An 18759-nucleotide genomic window follows, 5' to 3' on the forward strand; every position below is an offset into this window, starting at 1 on the left:
TAACTAATCACAATCCTGTTGGGCAGCACTGAGCCTGTGATGCAGCGACAGGGCCCTTGCAAAATATGTAGCGCAGATAGCGGAAAAGGAGGAGAATTCCAGCTGAAATAGGCAGCCAATGGCAGGCTTATGCCCCCTGTCTTCACCAGGCCTGCAGACCAAGGGCATTGCATCAAGAGAACACTTTATTGTCGAACATTCTTGAAGTTTTGTATGCTTTTTTTTTTATACCTAAACCTTTTTCAACTGCACCCATACCTCATTATGAGGGAATTTATGAAAAAAATAATGTCAACTTACATGGTATAAACCACCAGTCTGAGTCTCGGTGCCGGCTGGTGACAAACGTCTTTCAGACTCACCTGAAGCCCATAGGTGACAGAAGGACAAGCCTTTCATATACACTCCTGGTACTCGAGCACGCTGCTTATGTAGCTGCAGACAGGTGTCAGCCATCTTTAATGTTTATGACAGGGCTCTTTTTCCCTGTGTGCTGCTGATGTCATCAGGAGCCTGCTGTTATTAATGAATAATGTCTGGCAGCGGGAGCTTAGGTTTCAGTGCAAGTTCAGGCCTGAAATGAGTCCATAGCTTCAAATGATCTCAGCAGAGACGGAGCTCTTAGTAAAACAATAAACAAATCAGCGTCATAAGTCAGGGAAACAACTCATGTTACAGGCCACAAGAGGGCCACAGGCGCCTCATGCAATGACAGACTGTAGAATGGGGCCATGACCGCACTATACTCAAATGTTAGGTTCATATGGTACTTTGTATTGCTTCAGAAATGTATGCTTTACAAAATAACGTTCTGATACACAGCCATTAAAGTCATTCAAAAATAAAACTGATTTCTTCAGATTTCTGTTTGTATGACTTGAAGTTATTATGGTTTGAGAGGTGTCCCCTCAAGGAGAACGTGAGCATCACAGCCTCGCCGGGATGAAAGTGTGCTGCGGCTCCTGGAGACGAGCTTCTGTTAGCGGCTGTGGTGACTCAGATTTGGCTCCAGCGCCGGGATTCAAAGCGGGCTGGTGGAGCGCCCGGTCTAAGTTGTGTAACAGCAGCCGGGGCAGCAGCTCCTGGAATCAGAGCCTTGGTGCTTGGTTTTGCGCTGACTGAATTTATACCAAAGAGCCGTCCGCCTTCCAGAGCTGACACACGCTCTACTCCCAGCAAAGCAGCCGCCTGACGAGGTCGAGGACGAGGCGTGGTGGTGGTAGTAGGAGGAGTTTTCTAATTTCTGCCACTTTGAATTCAAAATAATAAACAAATTATCAAAACGCACACGGACGAGGAATTTCATTATTGACAGGCCCTCTGTGCAGCTCTATTTCTTCGTCCCCTTATGTTGGACTGAGGACAGACTGGATTTTATGGTGACTCACTATCGTCACTCCAGGTACAAGTGATATTACAAGACAGGACGGGCCAGTGCTAGCTAATTAGCATGCTAATTTCAGTCGTTATCTCTGCAACACAATACATAGACGTCTTTGATATAATGCCAACACCGTAACCTATTTGCATTCTGTTGATCATATTAATTTATTTTTTATGTTTTCAACTAAAGCAGTGGGCGCTGTCCAACATGAATGAATGGCTGAAATGTTAACTAAAATGTGGGGAAAGAATAGGACAAGTGAGATTTACACACAGTAATAGAGAATGCAGTCGGGCTATTTTTGAAGTCTACCATTTTGTGAACACTGCTAAACAGAAAGGTAAAAGGAGTCCAACAAGAAATTTCAAGTGCAGCACTGGTTTAAAAGAGGGGGTGAAAACCATCAAACATGAAGAGTGTGCACAACTACCTGCCCTCTGGCTGCTATTCATCTGTCTGAGACACAGACTCAATCAGTGTATTTCTCCAAGGTGCGGAAAAGTATGGCGGTAATGTGACTGAGGGCAACAGGTTATAGAGCTGAGCAGAAAGTGAGTGTGTTTCCAGATCTGCGGAGACCAAGGTGTCAGCCACTGTCTCAAGGCCAGCCAATAGCAGGTCTGCTTTAGACAGCCCACTTGTCCCCAGGGTGGAGAGTTGTATCGTGCCTGTGTTTAACTGCTCTGTTCGCTCACACCTGTGATGTCAGATTGCCCTCGGATAAGACTCGGAGAAACGGTGCATTGTCAGAGGCTGTCTCACAGCTCAGTGCAGCGGGCCCAGAGCGGAGCCCAGGGGGCCTCTAGCAAAAGACACTCACTATTTATCTCATATTTAAAGCAGAGCGCCAAGAATGTGGCATGTGTGAAGATTAGAATTCCTGTAAGTGAGATCAAATCTACAGACGTGGAAGAGGCAAAGCTGCCTTCACTCATGTTTAACAATCAAATCTCACCTGATTCTTCACTGCAACACGCAGCCGTATGTTTCTTTTTAAAAACTCTCCAACATTCACTTGATCTGTATCTCAGCCTGACATCCAACTAAGATGAACTTTTTTTATGTGCTCCAACAACTAGTTTGTTAACTTTATAGTTTTATATGTTGACACTTAGGATAGAATGAAGGACCGTACACTGAAAGAAACATTGTCTATCAATCAAAAAATAATTTAAGAAAATCTAAAATGTTACATCAAGGAAATAAAGGTTTTGTTTATGATCCAGATGTTTTAGCCAACTATATATCTATTTCTTACATTCCCTTCCTCGCTAAGATCCTTGAGAAATCAGTTGGATAACTTTCTACATAAGATTTGTTTCTTTTAGGTTTTTCAGTCAGGGTTTAGAGTGCATCATAGCACAGAGTCATGAATGACCTTCTCATTGGATCAGACAGGACTTGTCTCTGTACTTGTCGTGTTAGATCTTAATGCTGCATTTGACAGAGTTTACCATCACATCACAGATTGGAACATGTAATTGGCATTAAAGAAACCTAACAAAGCTGGTTTAAGTATTTTTTATCAGATGGATCTTTGTTTGTACATGAATCCTCCACACACATCAAAGTTAGTCACAGAGTTACACAAAGTTTTTTTTGTGCTTGGACCAATTCCACTCACCATATACATGCCTCTATAAAGCCATTTTATTAGGAAAAATGCCATAAACTATCATTGTTTTGCAGATGACACCCAATTATATCTATCGATCAAGCCAGATGAAACATTTAGCTAAACTAGCATGCCTTAAAGACAAAAAAACAAAACTGGATGACCAGCAATTTTGTTGTTTGTTATGCTAAACCCAGACAAAATGGAAGGTATTGTACTAGGCCCCAAACACTATCTATAAGATATATTTACCTTGTATTGCATTGCCCTAACCTCCATTACCACTGTAAAGAATCTCTGAGTGCTCTGTGATCAGGATGTATCCTTTGTGTCCCACATGAAACACACTTCAAGGACTGCCTTCTTTCAATTACACAACATTTCAAAAATCAGGCACATCCTGTCTCAAAAACATGCAGAAAAACTAGTCCATGCATTTGTCACCTCCAGGCTGGTCTATTGCAACTCCTTTTTATCAGACTGCTCCAATAAGTCTCTAAAGAATCTCCAGTTGATCCAGAATGCTGCAGCACATGTACTGACAAGGAAATAGGATCATATTTCTCCCATATTTGCTTTTCAGCACTGGCTAATGACCTTAACCTATAAATCCAGAGTAGAATTTAAAATCCTCCTTCTCATCTACAAAGACCTTAATGGTAAGGCTCCATCCTATCCTAAAGAGCTCATAGTACCCTTTTATCCAACTGGAACACTGTGCTCCCAGAATGCAGGATTACTTGTGTTTCCTAGAGTCTCCACAAGTATAATGGGAGCCAGGGCCTTCAGCTATTAAGCACTTCTCCTGTGGAACCAGTTCCCATATTTAGTCAGGGTGGCAGACACCCTCTCCACTTTTAAGAGTAGTCTTTCCTCTTTTGACAACACTTGGACCAGCCCCTAGCTCATCACACTGCTGATATCAACCTCTCATCTTCACTTGCCATTGTCCCACTGTTAAATCTGCCGGCATCAAAACAGAAAGGAAGTAGCAAAGCAGCAAAGCCTGCCTCTTGCTTGATTTGATTGGTTTTCTGGCCAAGTGTGACATTGAGAAAAACGCAATGCGCAATACACGCCAAGTATACCAGTACCATATGAAAACAATGTTTTTTCTGGCAACTCCTATCTAGCGGCACATCTCAGCGTGATTGTGGCCTTACACTGAGCTCCTCTCCATCTATATGCATTTATGTTCCATTTATGCATGTTACTAACTTGGCATCTTCCCTTGAGTTTTTGTGGTTTCTCATCTTGCAGGTTTCCATGGATTACGGTTGAACATGGTTGCGCCTGGATCATGGACCATGACTGCCTTGTTGCCGTGGTTCTTCTTGACGCCCACTGCTACTAATAATATTATTATTAGTCATATTTGTATTATTTTTGAAGTTGTTATTATCATTTCCCAAGGTCAAAGCAGATGGCCGCCCACTCAGAGTCTGGTTCTCTTTGAGGTTTCTTCCTGTTAAAGAGGAGTTCTTCCTTGCCTCCGTCGCCTTAATGCTTGCTCATGGGGAAATGTTGGGTCTCTGTTAATTAAAGATTGTGGCGTTGGCCTGCTGTTAATTTAAAAGTGTCATGAGAAAACTGCTGTTGTGATTTTGCAACCCAGTCATAAGAAAAAAGGATGTTGCTATTGTACGTTTCTGCAAATCACAGGAAATGTTCCACATCGACGTTCCTGAACCAAAAAAGTGTTATAAATGTTTTATATTAACATAGTAACACTTGCAGAAACACAAACTGACGCTTGATTAACGGTGTGAAATGGTTAGGTTCAGGCAATAAAAATGTTTGTTCAGAAGAATAAGCAACAAAAATACAAAATCAAAAGAGCCCCAGTCAGAGCCCATAAGGTGAAAAACCATGTAAAACATAATAGAATTATGACATTTTCAGTTTGTTTTGAGAAATACTTAAGATACGTTACTGAAGATACATGTTACTTCCTCCTATGATCTGTCTGATGAAAGGAGTGCTGTGAGCACGTTTTGTCACCTTGGCCTCTGAGTCACCTGAGAAATGTTTGCCAGTAACACCGAGGCCAAACGTTGTTGGGCGGCAGGTTTCATCGTGCAGAAAGCCACTGACATCTGTCTCCCTCTGTACCTTCCACCTGACTGAACTCAAACCATGAGCTGTCTTTGTGTGCTGCCGTGTATACGCATAATTTTTTTATGATCAATTGTTTGGCAAAGAGGCAGCTGTTTGTCTTTCATCCAGCAGCTTGTCGGAGCGGAACAAATGGGAGTTATTCCACTCATGCTCACTCACAGCTCATACAGAGGAGGAAGGGATTTGTTGCGCGGTGGCTAAATATTGTTGCCGTCTGTCAGTCATGAAACCAGGTCGAGAGGTAGGAGAACTACATGTACTTTTTTAGTGAAGATAGTGCATGTGCACTTGCCAGGTATGAACTCCAGAAGGGAAATCCCACTGCAGGGATTACTGGATTCAAATCTGAGGTGTGAGGGTTTGCAGAACCTGTCTGGGCTGATGGAAGTAGTGCGTACCTGCGGGTGTGCGTGTGTGTACTATTAGTTTAGGGATCAAATGTCTCCAGGGTCCATAAGGGAGGAAACCAAAGGATTAGGCCGAGGGTCAGAGTTTAGACAATAAGATTTAGATTTAGTGTAAAGTTAGGTCGATGCAGCTATAACTTTGGTCAACAAGGGTTGATGTGTTAGTTATGAGATCAAATAAATAATCAATAAGATGTTGCACTTGTAAAATGATATTTAGATCACAGATCTACAAACAAAACACCAGCGTTGAAATCTTATAGACCATTAGATCTTGTAGCCCATAACGTCCCCAAACAATGAACTTCAAGTGGAAAAGAGCGAATCAGCAATTACAGATTGTTTAAATAGTATTGTTAAATGTTATCCAAACCTTCAACCTCCACACAGACTTTCCACAACTACTGCTGGATGTCAGTTGTTTCTCCTCTCTAAACCATGTCCTGATGGGGAAATGTGAAAAATGCAAAGACCACATATTTGCATTTCAAGACATTGTTCTCATTCCACAACCCCAATTTGCACCAATTATTTTTACAGCCCTTAGTGTCATTTAGAACATCTTCTCCTCTATATATATACAGTATGGAGGTCACATGGTCCCAATAACTTTGCATTGCATGCTAATGTAACCGGAAATATGAAATATAATACCCATTTACATTGTAATACAATACAAAAGTCCTTTAATAAAACTCTGAGATCCTTGTTGACAGAAAGGTGATTATTCACTTATTGTGGTGTTATATTGAACTGCAATTTATTGAAAGATGCTTCTGATGTTGTTTCTTTTCCATATAAATGTGCGTCAAAGATGGACAAAATATTAGACACTTACAAAGTTCTAATCCTAAAATTATTACTTTTACTTTTAAAATAATAAACTAACTATAAAGCAGGGAATATGTCTGTGAGTCTGTCTGTGTGTTCTTCGCATCTCATCTGATCTACTTTAGACTTGGCGGTCATACTGCTGGGGATCTAAGGGAGTGCTTTGTGGAATTTGGTGAAATTTTGAAACGCAACACGTTTGATATTAACAAACTTTGAACAGACACACAGGAACAGCGGCACTCTTCCATTGCAACTCAAATTATATAAGTAAGCCATATACAAGAGTTGCATATTTTTAATTTCTTCGGGGGCCTTCTGTGAGTTATTTTGGGGTACAATCAGTTAGAATAGTAACATAACTAAATAATACATATTTCTTATCTAAACATCATACAATAACAACAATGCATAGGCCTTTATTTATGGGTGTAAGGTCAAATAAATCATCTTCATTTTTCTGTCGCGTCATATTTACTTCCTGTGTGAAAGTACTCATGACAAAAAATACATTGACGTGCGAATTAAGAGCACGGAAAAAACGCACCCGATGTGTAAAGGCCTTTGAGCGTTATGGCGTCCGTAGGGTTAGTTAGGGTCAGCATAATAATCTATTTGCTGCCTCAGGGGAGAGAAAGGAGAGCAAGAGAAAGGAGAAGGGACTGATGAGTAATGGAGATCACTCCTCCTTCAGGGTGCAGTAGATGAGAGGGGAACAAATAAGAAAAGAACAACCAGTTCTGAGAAAAAGCAGCTGCTTATCAAGATAGATCTCGGCGTAGGTTTGGGAGAAACGAGGCGAAGCGCAAATGTCGAGCTGATCTGCTGTCAGGATGATTGAAGAGCCAGCCAGGTGTTGCCTCACACAGTGTTGCACACCTCGGGCAAAAACTCTCACCTACTGAATCCTGTGAATTCTTCACCTCTTTTTTCTCCTCCCTCTTTGCACTCTTTGACTCTCTCCCTCCTTGTCGTTTATCTCTGCCATTCTCCGTCTCATCTACCTTTTCTGCTTACTACGCATTCCATTACATCCAGCTCGTGGGAAGCTTCCCTCAAATTACATTATGACATCAGGATTATTTGGCTTGAGGATTCTATTGTTGGTCTACCCAAAGTAGTAACCACAACATGTGAGTGGTGAAGCTAATGCAGACTTGTCATAGTGCGTTCAAACTCGTATACTAACGTTCTGCGCACTAGTGCATACTCAATTAGCATGTGATGCATACTAAATGAACAAAAAGTATGGCATTAGCAGCACACTGAAATACACTCAAACGATACGTCTGCATCACATCACCGTATCGATCCCGAGGTCACCGGTCGGCGCTGCCGTTGAATGAAAATTGTTTATAACAAATTAAATCAGCAATACCTCTTACCCTCAGTATGTTTATTAGTATTTCTTTAAAGGAAAATTTTAATTATTGGTAACACTTTATATGACGCCCTTGTCTATGACGCATCATAAACATAGTTATAATGCGTTATAATCTGCTTATAATTATAGTTATAAGCACTCATAAATATTCATGATGCTTTATAACAATAATCATAACACCTTATAAAGCAGCTCATAATGACTTATGAGGTATTATATAATACTTTATAATTGCTGGTCACTCACTGACTTTTTTGCAAGTATCACAGTGTATTATAATTCCCATAGTTGTAATACATTATAATATTTTTGTATTTAATTATTATTACTGTTATATTGCATTATAATTTGTTTATAAGTTAATGTAAGCGGTCATTGTTTTCAATAAATTATAAATGTATTTTACAATGTTTTGTGTGTTGTTGCAATAATATTAATAATATTAATGAATTACTATGTTAATTGTAATATTTGTTTCTTTAATTAAAGCAAACAATTAGCACTTGTATTATTACTGTGATTATAATGCATTACTATAGATTATAATGTATTACAAAGATGGCTACTATAGTTGTATTACAACTATAGTACACTATTATAGTTGCAAATAATAGTATTCATGCCTTTGTTTTGATTATTGTTATAAAGCATGATGAACATTTATGAGTTTTTATAACTAAACAGTGCTACAATGAGATTATAAAGCATTATTAACTTTTTTATAGTGCTTCTGAATTATTAAGTATTTCAGTGTTAAATATTGTCTCTAGAGTACGTTACATATGTGATCTCCTGTGTTTTTCCTCTTAACTGTACCGTAACGCCCTGGGTCCTGAGTAGCTCCACGTTTATTCACTATCATTGTACAAGACAATAATTGTGTGTATATATATATATTACATATGTACACACAATTATTGTCCTCCATTGAACAGTCTGAAGTGCCAGAATGCTTTTTTGGGCCTGTTTTATGCCCAGTAAGCACACTCAGAAGTTCTTGCTAATCTACTATACATCTGGGCATTTCTGGCATACACACAATTCACATACTATGCAGTTGAATAAAATAACTCTTTGTAAGATGTTGTATACCATCGTTTGAGGATACATTGTAGCATGGAATATGCAACACTTTTACCTAAATTCTTCTTTTGATTTAAATTCTTCTTTCTTGTACGTACCTTTCTAAATAGATGGACTATATGTCAACATTCACACATTCACACGCAGAGGCTGCCCTACAAGGTGCCACCTGCCCATCAGGATCTAAACTAATGCCTATTCACGCACACTCACACACTGATGCCGAGGCCTTTGGGAGCAATTTGGGTTTCAGTATATTGCCCAAGGACATGCGGACTGAAAGAGCTGGGGATCGAACCGCCGATCTTAGAATTGTCCTGCCATTGTTCATTGACCGTTTCCCATGTAATTCAACAAAAGATGACAAGAATTCAAGAGAATGCATTTTTTATTTTGATTTTAAGTACCAACACTTTTGATAAGTTAGCAAATCTAAAATGCCCTCTTGACAATGTCCACATGATCTCAATGGAAAAATAAATAGCAAAGCAATAGTAATTTACACACTCACTAAACAATGCAAATAACATCATAAATAGCAGAATCAAATCATCAACGAATTAGGAAGGCTTTTTGTACTTAACAATGGGATCTTATTGTCTTTCATAACTATAGTATTGAAAGGGTTAAACAGAATTTCTTGATTTATTGTATACCAGCACGTTGGTGAGTAATAAATAAATCGTCTATCCTAACATGCAAAACTGGATGTTTCTGAAGAACAGTAATTACGTTCAGAACAATATATACATTCTGCAACAGGTATCAATCAGTTGGCTCACTGTTATTTTTTCACAGCAGAAGAGCTTGGTAGTCGGCTAATATTACATCACCAAAACTACATTTGCCTGATTGTCCCATTAAAAACAACTTACAACCTTAATAAGTACCTATTAAACTGTGTTACATACTGAGAAACACGGAGCCTAACGTTTCTGTGACACAGTTTGTTTTGGACAAAATGTTCTAACTTTCCATAGCACTAAACACTTCCAATGTGATATCTGTACAAATGTTGACAACAAAATGAGCCCAGTCGAAAAGCAGAATGGAGGCCCACTGGCAGGTGAAGTTTTAGTTTCAAGTTTTCCTTTTTCCTTTGGCTGGTGGAGGTCGGTCAGGTAAAATTGGTGGATTCCGTCTTGCAATCACATTTCCCTCCTTACTGATTCATGTCATACAGGACATGTGTCTTGTGTCTTCACCTGTTCATGGCCTGGGATTACGGTGTGGTGGGTTGGGTTCTCAAGAGGCAAAGTAGGAGCTCTGCATGGAGTACAAGCGGTCGATGGGGTTCCCCGCCCGGGCCTGCGAGGAGCCTGCGTCTGGAGTGGCCATGAAGCAGTCTTTTAGACTTGTCAGAGAGGTGTCACTGTCCATGTCATGGAAGATGATGTCGGTGCCTGTGAAGAAAGAAGCAGAGAAGAAACAGTGAAGTCAAACACAGCTGTGAGTGGGCAGTAACTTCAAGAAGTCCACTTAAACACAGATATCTCTACTTAAAGCTGCATTCATTGATTTTATTGGCCACTGGGGGGACAGAAGGGCTGTACGCAGCAAGCTGACAGACCTGACACATTGTATTACTGCCATATAAAAGGCTCCCCGCTGCATCTTTGTGGCAATGTATTTGACGACAGTGAGACCAACCACACAGTAAATTCCATAAAAGCACTAACAATGAGTGTTGGGGTTGGAGATAGCTCTCTGTCGGGCTGCTTCCATGCTACTTCTTTAAGCAAGCTATTGCTTTTATATAAAACGATCATCAAGTACGGCCACACGAAAGTTATAGACACATTCCAAGTTCAATAGTCTTTTATTAATAAATAATAATGTTCACAATAGAATGGGCCTTCCTGGGTTGGCTGCCTGCACTCACGAGGCAGTTGCTATGGAGCGAACACTTGCAGTTAGCATATATATACATATATATATATTTTTTTTATGAGAGGCTAGTGTTATATTGAATTTATTATTTGGCTCTTTAATTTCATTATTTGAATCTTGCCATTTAATGTACAACCACTGACAAACTGTCCAGCATCAGTTGGATGACTCTACCTGGCTTTAATTGTTATGTTTTGCTTTTTCCTGTCCCCAAGTTTCAATTGCCAATAGCTCTGCAGAGAGGTTTCACACTCGTAGCCACTGACAGCCAGAATCTCTCTGGTGTCATGACCCCATCAGACAATTTCTGAGTTGTGGTGCTGTGTGGGCAGTGGTTGGTGTATTTCTGCTGCGTTCTTGGTTGGTTGTATATTCTGGGCAACATTGTGGAACCTCCTCTTTATGTGCCACTGCATGTCGATTAACAGGTGTTTTTTTTTTCTGGAGACGGGCGGTGCTCAATCAACGCCTCCATAGAGCCTTACATGTTTCCATTTTGTAGCGGGCTTTAGCGGATAACTTTTGACATGTTCTGCGATCCTCCCCTGACCCTGTCGTTAAGCGACACATTAGTCTACTTTTTAATTTTTTTCAGATGCGGAATGACACTGAAAGTGCAAAGGAATTAATCATCATAGCTGTTGTGGGTATTATATCACTGATATGAATCAATCAGATTGCTTGATTTGAGCTACCTGCTTCATAAGATCAGTTCATTCATTAAAAAATTTGAAAACAATAATTAAAATGTCACCATTGGAACATGAAAGCACATCTTTAGAGTTGTGTTCCAGACGTACAAAATCCTAATTTGATAATCCTCGAAAGCAAATCACTAAAAGTCAAGCTGTGGAACATGATGGTACTTAACAGTTTGTTATGTGGTTCAAACCAGATGGTACGTTTTTTTTAAATGATCAGCTATCATTTTTGATTTATAAACCCAAAACCAGTGCAGATTAAATGCCAAGGTCCACAAAAAACAGGATCCTATACTTCCCATAATGCAACTTGATAATATCTTGAATCAACAGGTTTCACATTGGGTATTGCAGAGATGTGAAATAAGAATACAGTGCTATAATCCTCTACTGTAGTTGAGGGCTGCAGCCTATCCCAGCATGCATTGGGGGGCAGGTAGAGAAACACTTTGGATAGGTCTCCAGTTGGAGACCACTACGGACAAAAGTCTCCACATCATATTAACATCAAAGGAAACAAGGAGATTACAGAGAAAGGAAAAAAAAGGACCACAGGTCCAGCCATTATAGAGTGTGATGCTCACCGTAGGGGTTCATATGGTCACCCGGCATCTGTGGTGGCGTGAGGCCCTGCTGGAAGGGGTCAGTGTGGTAGCTGCCGTGCTCCATGGTCACCAGCTGCTGCTGCTGGTTTGGAGGTAGATGCCCTGAGTAGGAGCTGAGCAGGCCCTCCATACAACCTGATATCACCTCTGTAACAGTCAGCGGCAACAAGTGTGAGCAGGGTTACAACTCTCAGATGTAGTGGTCACATAGCACATGCGCACATTGTCTTCCTATACCTGTGAGGGCATCTCACGTCCAACTCACGGTTTTGAGCAGTAAAGTTACAGTGATTTGATTAGTATTGATGATTACATTACAGTTACTGATCCCACTTTCACATTTGGGGGTTGGCTTGTTTGCTGTCTTACTGAAAGAAAGATGGAGAGTTGTTATCAGTTTGGTCTCTCTGCGTTATGTGGACAGACTAGTCTGGGACATAATAGCTCCTCCATGAGACGAGAAACGCAACCCCCAGTTATTCCACAGTTGTCGTATTCTCTTGTCCTTATTCACGTACGTGTTGCTGGATTTCCAATGGGTGCGCTTACAGCATTCACTGAGGCTAAGATAGCTGCTGTGTGTTCAGTAAAACCCTCACAATTGTAGTCTGCTTGCTTGTTAAACTTCAAACAGCTCCCATTTACACTTGCCATTTCAAGTGTCTCATATCTGGATTTTTGTCACTATCTTGGTTTTCCCAGGCTATACACAATTCCAGGGAAACACCTGTGTAGGTACCAGATGTGCTCGGCCGAAGAAGCAAGCTTGGTGTCTCCCTACAATACACGTCCTTAGAAGTGTACAATTTTCAACGTTTACTGGTGCTTTCTATGTAATGATACTTTTAACAACGTCTAAGATGTTTCGGGGAGAACCTATGCGGAGCTCAGCTGCTCCAACAGAAGTGACAAACTTTAAATTGCTAGCTAAGCTAGCTAACATTAGCGGGCTAAGACATGGTCTAGGGGCTGCGGTAGTCCAACAGAATAAATTAATTCAATCAACTAATTGTGTTATTGTGAAATATAACGTTAGTTGCTCTAACTAGGGCAACCTAATGACTACAAGTAAACAAACAGAACACGTACAAGTCTCTGCAAACCGGGTTAACTTGTGACTATCAACCGGATGCATTGTGGTTGCTCATAGTGACGGCAGCTGTTGAAAAACAAAACATGTCGGTGTCCTCATAAAAGCCTTACATTTTACTTATATCTTGAATATATATGAATACATGTTTATTATCTACGCCAACCATTCAAGTAAGTTACTACAAGCAGCCACGGATGCATTGTAGCAACTCCATATATTCCGTAAGCAGTAAAAAAGACATGCTTCTCTTGCTCTGGAGCATTGCGCACCAAACATCCCTACAGTTGTGAACACAGACACTACATCCATGTTTTCTCTACAGAATATGAATGCTGCACAACAAATGGCTTTCTTATAAGAGCGTATACTGTAAACGCATTGTCTAAACTGACTGGCTGTTTGATCTTGAAGATATCTCACCAGTCATCCGAGAGGCTTCATCTCATCCTAACATCAATGTCAAACAACCCCCCGTTTGCTAGTTTGCTTAGCTCATTTGGTTAACAACAGCAGTTTCCACTATAATAAACCCTGCTGCTATGCCAATATTGACACGCTGGAAGTCCCTGAACAGATAGAGGCAGTGCTTGCCAAAGCACTGAGACACTTATCTAAACTGTCTGCTCATATACGCGGTGAGATCACAGTGGCAATAAGCCCTTAGCTATGAGGAGCTATGCTGCAGTGAGAATCATGGCTGTGGCCCACACTTTACAGCTCCACTGTCTGGAAAAGCTCATATTTACCAGCAGAGATGTCACTCTGGCTTCAGAGTATGGGACTCATTCTAAAGCCTGCAAAACTGGAAGTGTTTGCTAAGTGACTCCACTCTGTTTATTGCTCCGCTAATAAATGCAATATTTCAAGCTTGTTTCTCCAAATAATTCATGAATTACCTAGCTCTCAGTAATCACTGTCATTACAATTATAATGGACAGATTAAATCATGCAGATGGACATCAATGGTGCTTTTTCTGAGAAAGCAGTTAAACAGTACAGTATATAAACACACAGATAATTCCTCACCTTGGCCGAGCCTTTGGCTGTTGTGTTGCTCCTGCTGTTGCTGTTGTCTGCGGGCTAACTTCTTCATCTGTAAATACATGAACAGTAAAAAAGCTTGGTATGTGGCCGACAGGCATTTATTTAGGAGACATTGACACGGAGCTCTCTTGTTAACCTTCACTGAATTATGTATTTAAAATATCAAGTGACCTACAAAAGTTTGAGGTGTGTAACAAATAATATGTACAGTATAAACAAAAACAAATAAAGAGGTGTGATGCGGGAGTCCGTCAGGTGGTCAAACCACACCTGAGACCACTTAAAAAACAACATGTTTTCCGACCTTTGAATGCTTTGAATATTAGGGTGTTTAGGATTAGCAGACAGTGATGAATATTTATATATACAGTATATATATATATATATATATATATATATGTATATTTGAAACCACAAGAAACATAACATGACAACTTTACATCTCAATGACTGTAATCTAAAGAAGACAATTGTAAATTGAGGCTTCGAAGGAATGGACCGATGGGCCAGTATTCATTTTACTATTACAAGAAATATATAGTTATGGAAAATCGAATAAATAAAGAGACAAAACATCTTCATCAATAGAGTGTTGCAGGGAGGAAGTACAGTTGTAGGCCAACTTGGAAGTATATCACTGTTTCGCTCAACAAAAGAGCCAACGGGATTCTTCCATTGGGTTATGGATTATTGCAGAAAATGAGCTCTGTGGCAAACAAACGTGAATTTAAAAATTCAAGGGTGTGATATTACAGGTTTTTTATGACATAGAACAAAACATTAAATCTCCTCAGCTTGTTTCAGCCACAAACCTTATTCCAGGCATCTAACCAAAAAACAATCAAAAAACATTGACTTTGAGACGAGGAAACTCATTTCTGGGCTTTAGGGCTCATTCCAGCGGCGCGCTATAGGACAAAAGGACAAGTCAATCAGCCTATAAATGTACATATAGTTCAAGTAAGGGGACATACCTAAGTACCATGTGGACACTAATTATTATGTAGTGGAAGTTCTGATTGATCATTGCTGTGACGATCGGATGGAAAATGTATCATAATATAGAAATGGATCAAATCAGGACGTATACTAAGTTGTCTTATTGAGACACTTGACCAGTTTTCACACATCATTTTAGAAATATGTCATTTGTTATGTAAAGATATTTTCTAAATGTTCAGTAACAGTTTATGATGAACTCACGGCTATCACTGTGTCACTGACTGTTTGCAAAAATAAGGCTGTATCTAAGTCTTTCCTCATAAAAGACCAAGTGGGGTTAAATACAGAGAAAGATAATACAATATAGTACATTGAATTATTGTTAGCAAATTGTGTGAGTCCATCTCTCAACACTTGACTTCACTACCCTGTTGCTAAGCCCATTGGTTCACACTGAAGATGTAAATCTTTAAAACATACCTCACAAACATACAGTTTAAATATTTTCTCAGTACTTTCTTGCAGTTGCAGTTGGTCACTGCAGTTTTTATAAAACGTCACTCAAACAGGGGACTTTTTTCAATGGCAGATCAATCCACATTTGGTGCTCTAGTGAGTGTTTGTGGCAGCAGGACGGTGTGTGTTGGACTGAGTCAAAATAAACTACAGTGTGTGTGTTCATGGTAATGAAGCAACATGTCACCCAGTGCAACAGTGTGGCCCACTGATGTGTTTTAAACAACAATGGTGCTCTACTAACCTGACGCGCCAGATGGTTGTTGTTGTTGTTACACAGAACCATCTGAGAAGCCAGTCATTGGAAACAGTATGGAAAAGGACAGGCACTTAAAAAAAATACTTGGCAGGTGATTGGATGAACCATCTGTCAATCAAACTCTTGCCAAAGCCAGCCGAGAAGAGAGCGAAAAGCCATCAGTGCTGTTCTTTGCTCTTCTTTCAATGAAGAAATACTCTTGTAAACTTTATTAGAATCGTCATATACATACAGGTACATTGCATTTAACCCATCCTAGGCATTAGGAGTAGTGAGCTGGGATTACATACAAAGACAATGCAAAGATGCAAATAGACACAAATTTACACCAGAATGACGCATCGCAAATGCCCGAAATTCACGTCATTCGCATAATCGCTGGAATCGCTTGAAACAGAAATGGTGGAGAAAAAAAGCAGTCTGTAGGTACTGATGGGCACTCATAGATCTGTGTTAACTCATATTTGTACAGAGACCGGACGGAACTATGTGTATACATGTCTGTGTATTAATAGACTATCTATGGCATAAACAGTAACGTTGTATCTATGCCTGGATGACGTTATTTTGAGTGTTGATGGAGCAGGTACAGTGGTAGCGTAGCCAAGCATTAATAGATCCAATCTCCATTCAGAAAACAAGCATTTTCAAAGTTATTTGCGAGTCACCTTGCGGCTGGACCTAACAAAGCATGAAGTCAGACTTTTTATAAATGGTTATAAAATCTGTTCATGTGGGGTCATACAGATGCAGCAAACCAGCCGACATGTGGCTTGCTAGATACAGTTAGTGTCTACAGCCATGCCAGTTCCAATACAAGGATGCCAATGAAGCATCTACACTAACCTTTTTAGGAGCCGCCATTGTTGTTTTGAAAGAGCTCTGTGGCACAGAGTAATAAGATATATCGGGCTGAGATAAACACACAACACTTGTTAGGAGACACATTCACTGTTGCTTTGGCGCTGCACATGGAATTTAATGATAGTAAGGAAAGAAAAAGTATTTTGTATACTGTCAAGCAGCTTTGTCTGTGAGCAGAACAGGGGCTATGTGTATTTTCAGCTGACAGAAGATGGAGAAGGCTGTATAAAGGAGCCAAGTGGTGGCATAGGTACTGGAGATTTATGTCTGTGTACTGAGCATTTTTTCCCTGCTGAAAACAGATTCCACTGCATCTGATTGATTGATGTATATTTTTGTCAGAAGAGGAGAAGTGGTAGAACAGTGACTATTACAACATAACCAATCTGTATCCAGCATTTCACATTTTGTAGACTATGTGACTTGCTTATAGACTGAAAACTGACTTCAGTAGAAGGCCTATTGGATATTCGGACTTTGACAAGCTTATTCTCCCAAATGCCACCAAGCCAAGCAAATAGTAGATTATAAATTCTCGATCCCCTGGAGCTTAACTGATGTAGAACTGGTTTAGACAATTAAGCACTTTTGGCAAAAAAGGACAGTAAGACCTCATTTTCACACGCGATCCAGATCTGGATAATGACATCAATTCTGCCAGCATTGTGATCGTATCTTGTTACACTTGGTGGACTTGACAACAAACAGTGCTTTTAAGGTCAAGGGAAGCGATGTGGGGGACTCTTGAGGGACCACCAAGATGTGTTGAATCATTTCACCCAGGAGACTGTATGTGTCCTGTGTGAAACCTAGCCGGCTTATACTCATTTTACCTGAGCTCCATACTTAACTAACACCAGATACTTAACAAATTTAAATAAGAAACATACTTTTTTTAACCCAAACCACCATATTTTTTTGATAAACCTAACCAAGTTAACCTTAAAACTAAGTTAACCTATACGTTGAAAGTTTATTTGGAAAAGACACTATGAGTGGAGACTGTTCCTGACACATCCCAAAATTAGCATATAAGTCATTAACCAAGCAGTCGTATTCAGTGATTTGAAAGATAGGATATTTTGGGTTTACTGACCTTTGCTCTCTGGTTCTGAAACCAGACCTGGACCACCCGTACAGTGAGTCCTGTCTCTGCAGCCAGGGTCTCCCTCACCTGCAAGTCACAGCACAGCAACACTCATCAGCAACTTTTACACAATAACATCATATGTGTGCATCATAATGTTATTGCATATTTCCCAAATATCAGACCGGGATTATTTTCATTAATTTTTTTCTTTCTGCCAACAAAAGAACATCAAATATAACATTATTTTAAACACCTTTCGGCAGGGTTTGGACGACACATCAAAGGAGGCCTTGAACTCTCTCCTCTGCACGGTGTTGAGGATGGTGCGTGGTCGTTTGGGCCGGCGAGGGTCTTTGCTGTCATTGCTGCCCTTCCCTGCGGCAGGGCACTTCTTTGACTTCACATCCAGATCCTCATCCTCACTTTTATCTGTCACCGGACAGAAATAAACACAATTCTTCGACTTAATTTTACTGCAGATTTGAATTCAGTGCAGTTTTGTGTCTTCTCTGTAATGATGCTAATGAGGACCGATCGTCGATATCAAAATGACTACATTAAGTCCTTCATTGGATGCGTTTTCAAAGCCACCGTGTTCGTATAGCCTACAATGGTATCCCCAGTGTTACCTGAGTCCGAGTTGTCTGGACTGACTGTGCTGAGCAGGTCCCTCTCCCTCTCAAAGTCACTCTTGCAAAGCAGCTGACCTTCTTTCAGAACAAACTCGTCTCCTCTGCACAACTGGCGATCACAGACGCAGCAACAGAAGCAGCTGAGATGGTAAACACTCTCCAGAGCTCGCATTACGAACTCTGTGGGTGTTATCTTCTCAAGACAGCCGCTACATTTGGTGGCAAACAACCTGAGGACACACAGGAGAGAGAAGATTTTTAACAATGAATACTGTATGGGGGGGGGGGGGGGGGGGGGGGG

The 18759-nt window shown here is 40.3% G+C and overlaps 1 protein-coding gene across 1 annotated transcript in view; it reads right to left on the reverse strand.

Moving 5' to 3' along the window:
* Positions 1-9281: 9281 nt before the first annotated feature.
* LOC116388067 (LIM/homeobox protein LMX-1.2-like) overlaps positions 9282-18759 on the reverse strand; it is a 50064-nt gene continuing 40586 nt past the window's right edge. Inside the window, exons 3-8 of the mRNA XM_031855672.1 lie at positions 18456-18688; positions 18080-18255; positions 17833-17910; positions 14138-14204; positions 11998-12165; positions 9282-10225 (exon numbers count right to left, since the gene is read on the reverse strand). Coding sequence (XP_031711532.1) covers positions 10068-10225; positions 11998-12165; positions 14138-14204; positions 17833-17910; positions 18080-18255; positions 18456-18688 — 880 coding nt within the window. The 3' untranslated portion in view covers positions 9282-10067. The remainder of the gene's footprint in view (positions 10226-11997; positions 12166-14137; positions 14205-17832; positions 17911-18079; positions 18256-18455; positions 18689-18759) is intronic.

This window comes from Anarrhichthys ocellatus, unplaced genomic scaffold (assembly GCF_004355925.1).
Source record: "Anarrhichthys ocellatus isolate YVR2014 unplaced genomic scaffold, GSC_Weel_1.0 scaffold16, whole genome shotgun sequence".
Classification (NCBI taxonomy): domain Eukaryota; kingdom Metazoa; phylum Chordata; class Actinopteri; order Perciformes; family Anarhichadidae; genus Anarrhichthys; species Anarrhichthys ocellatus.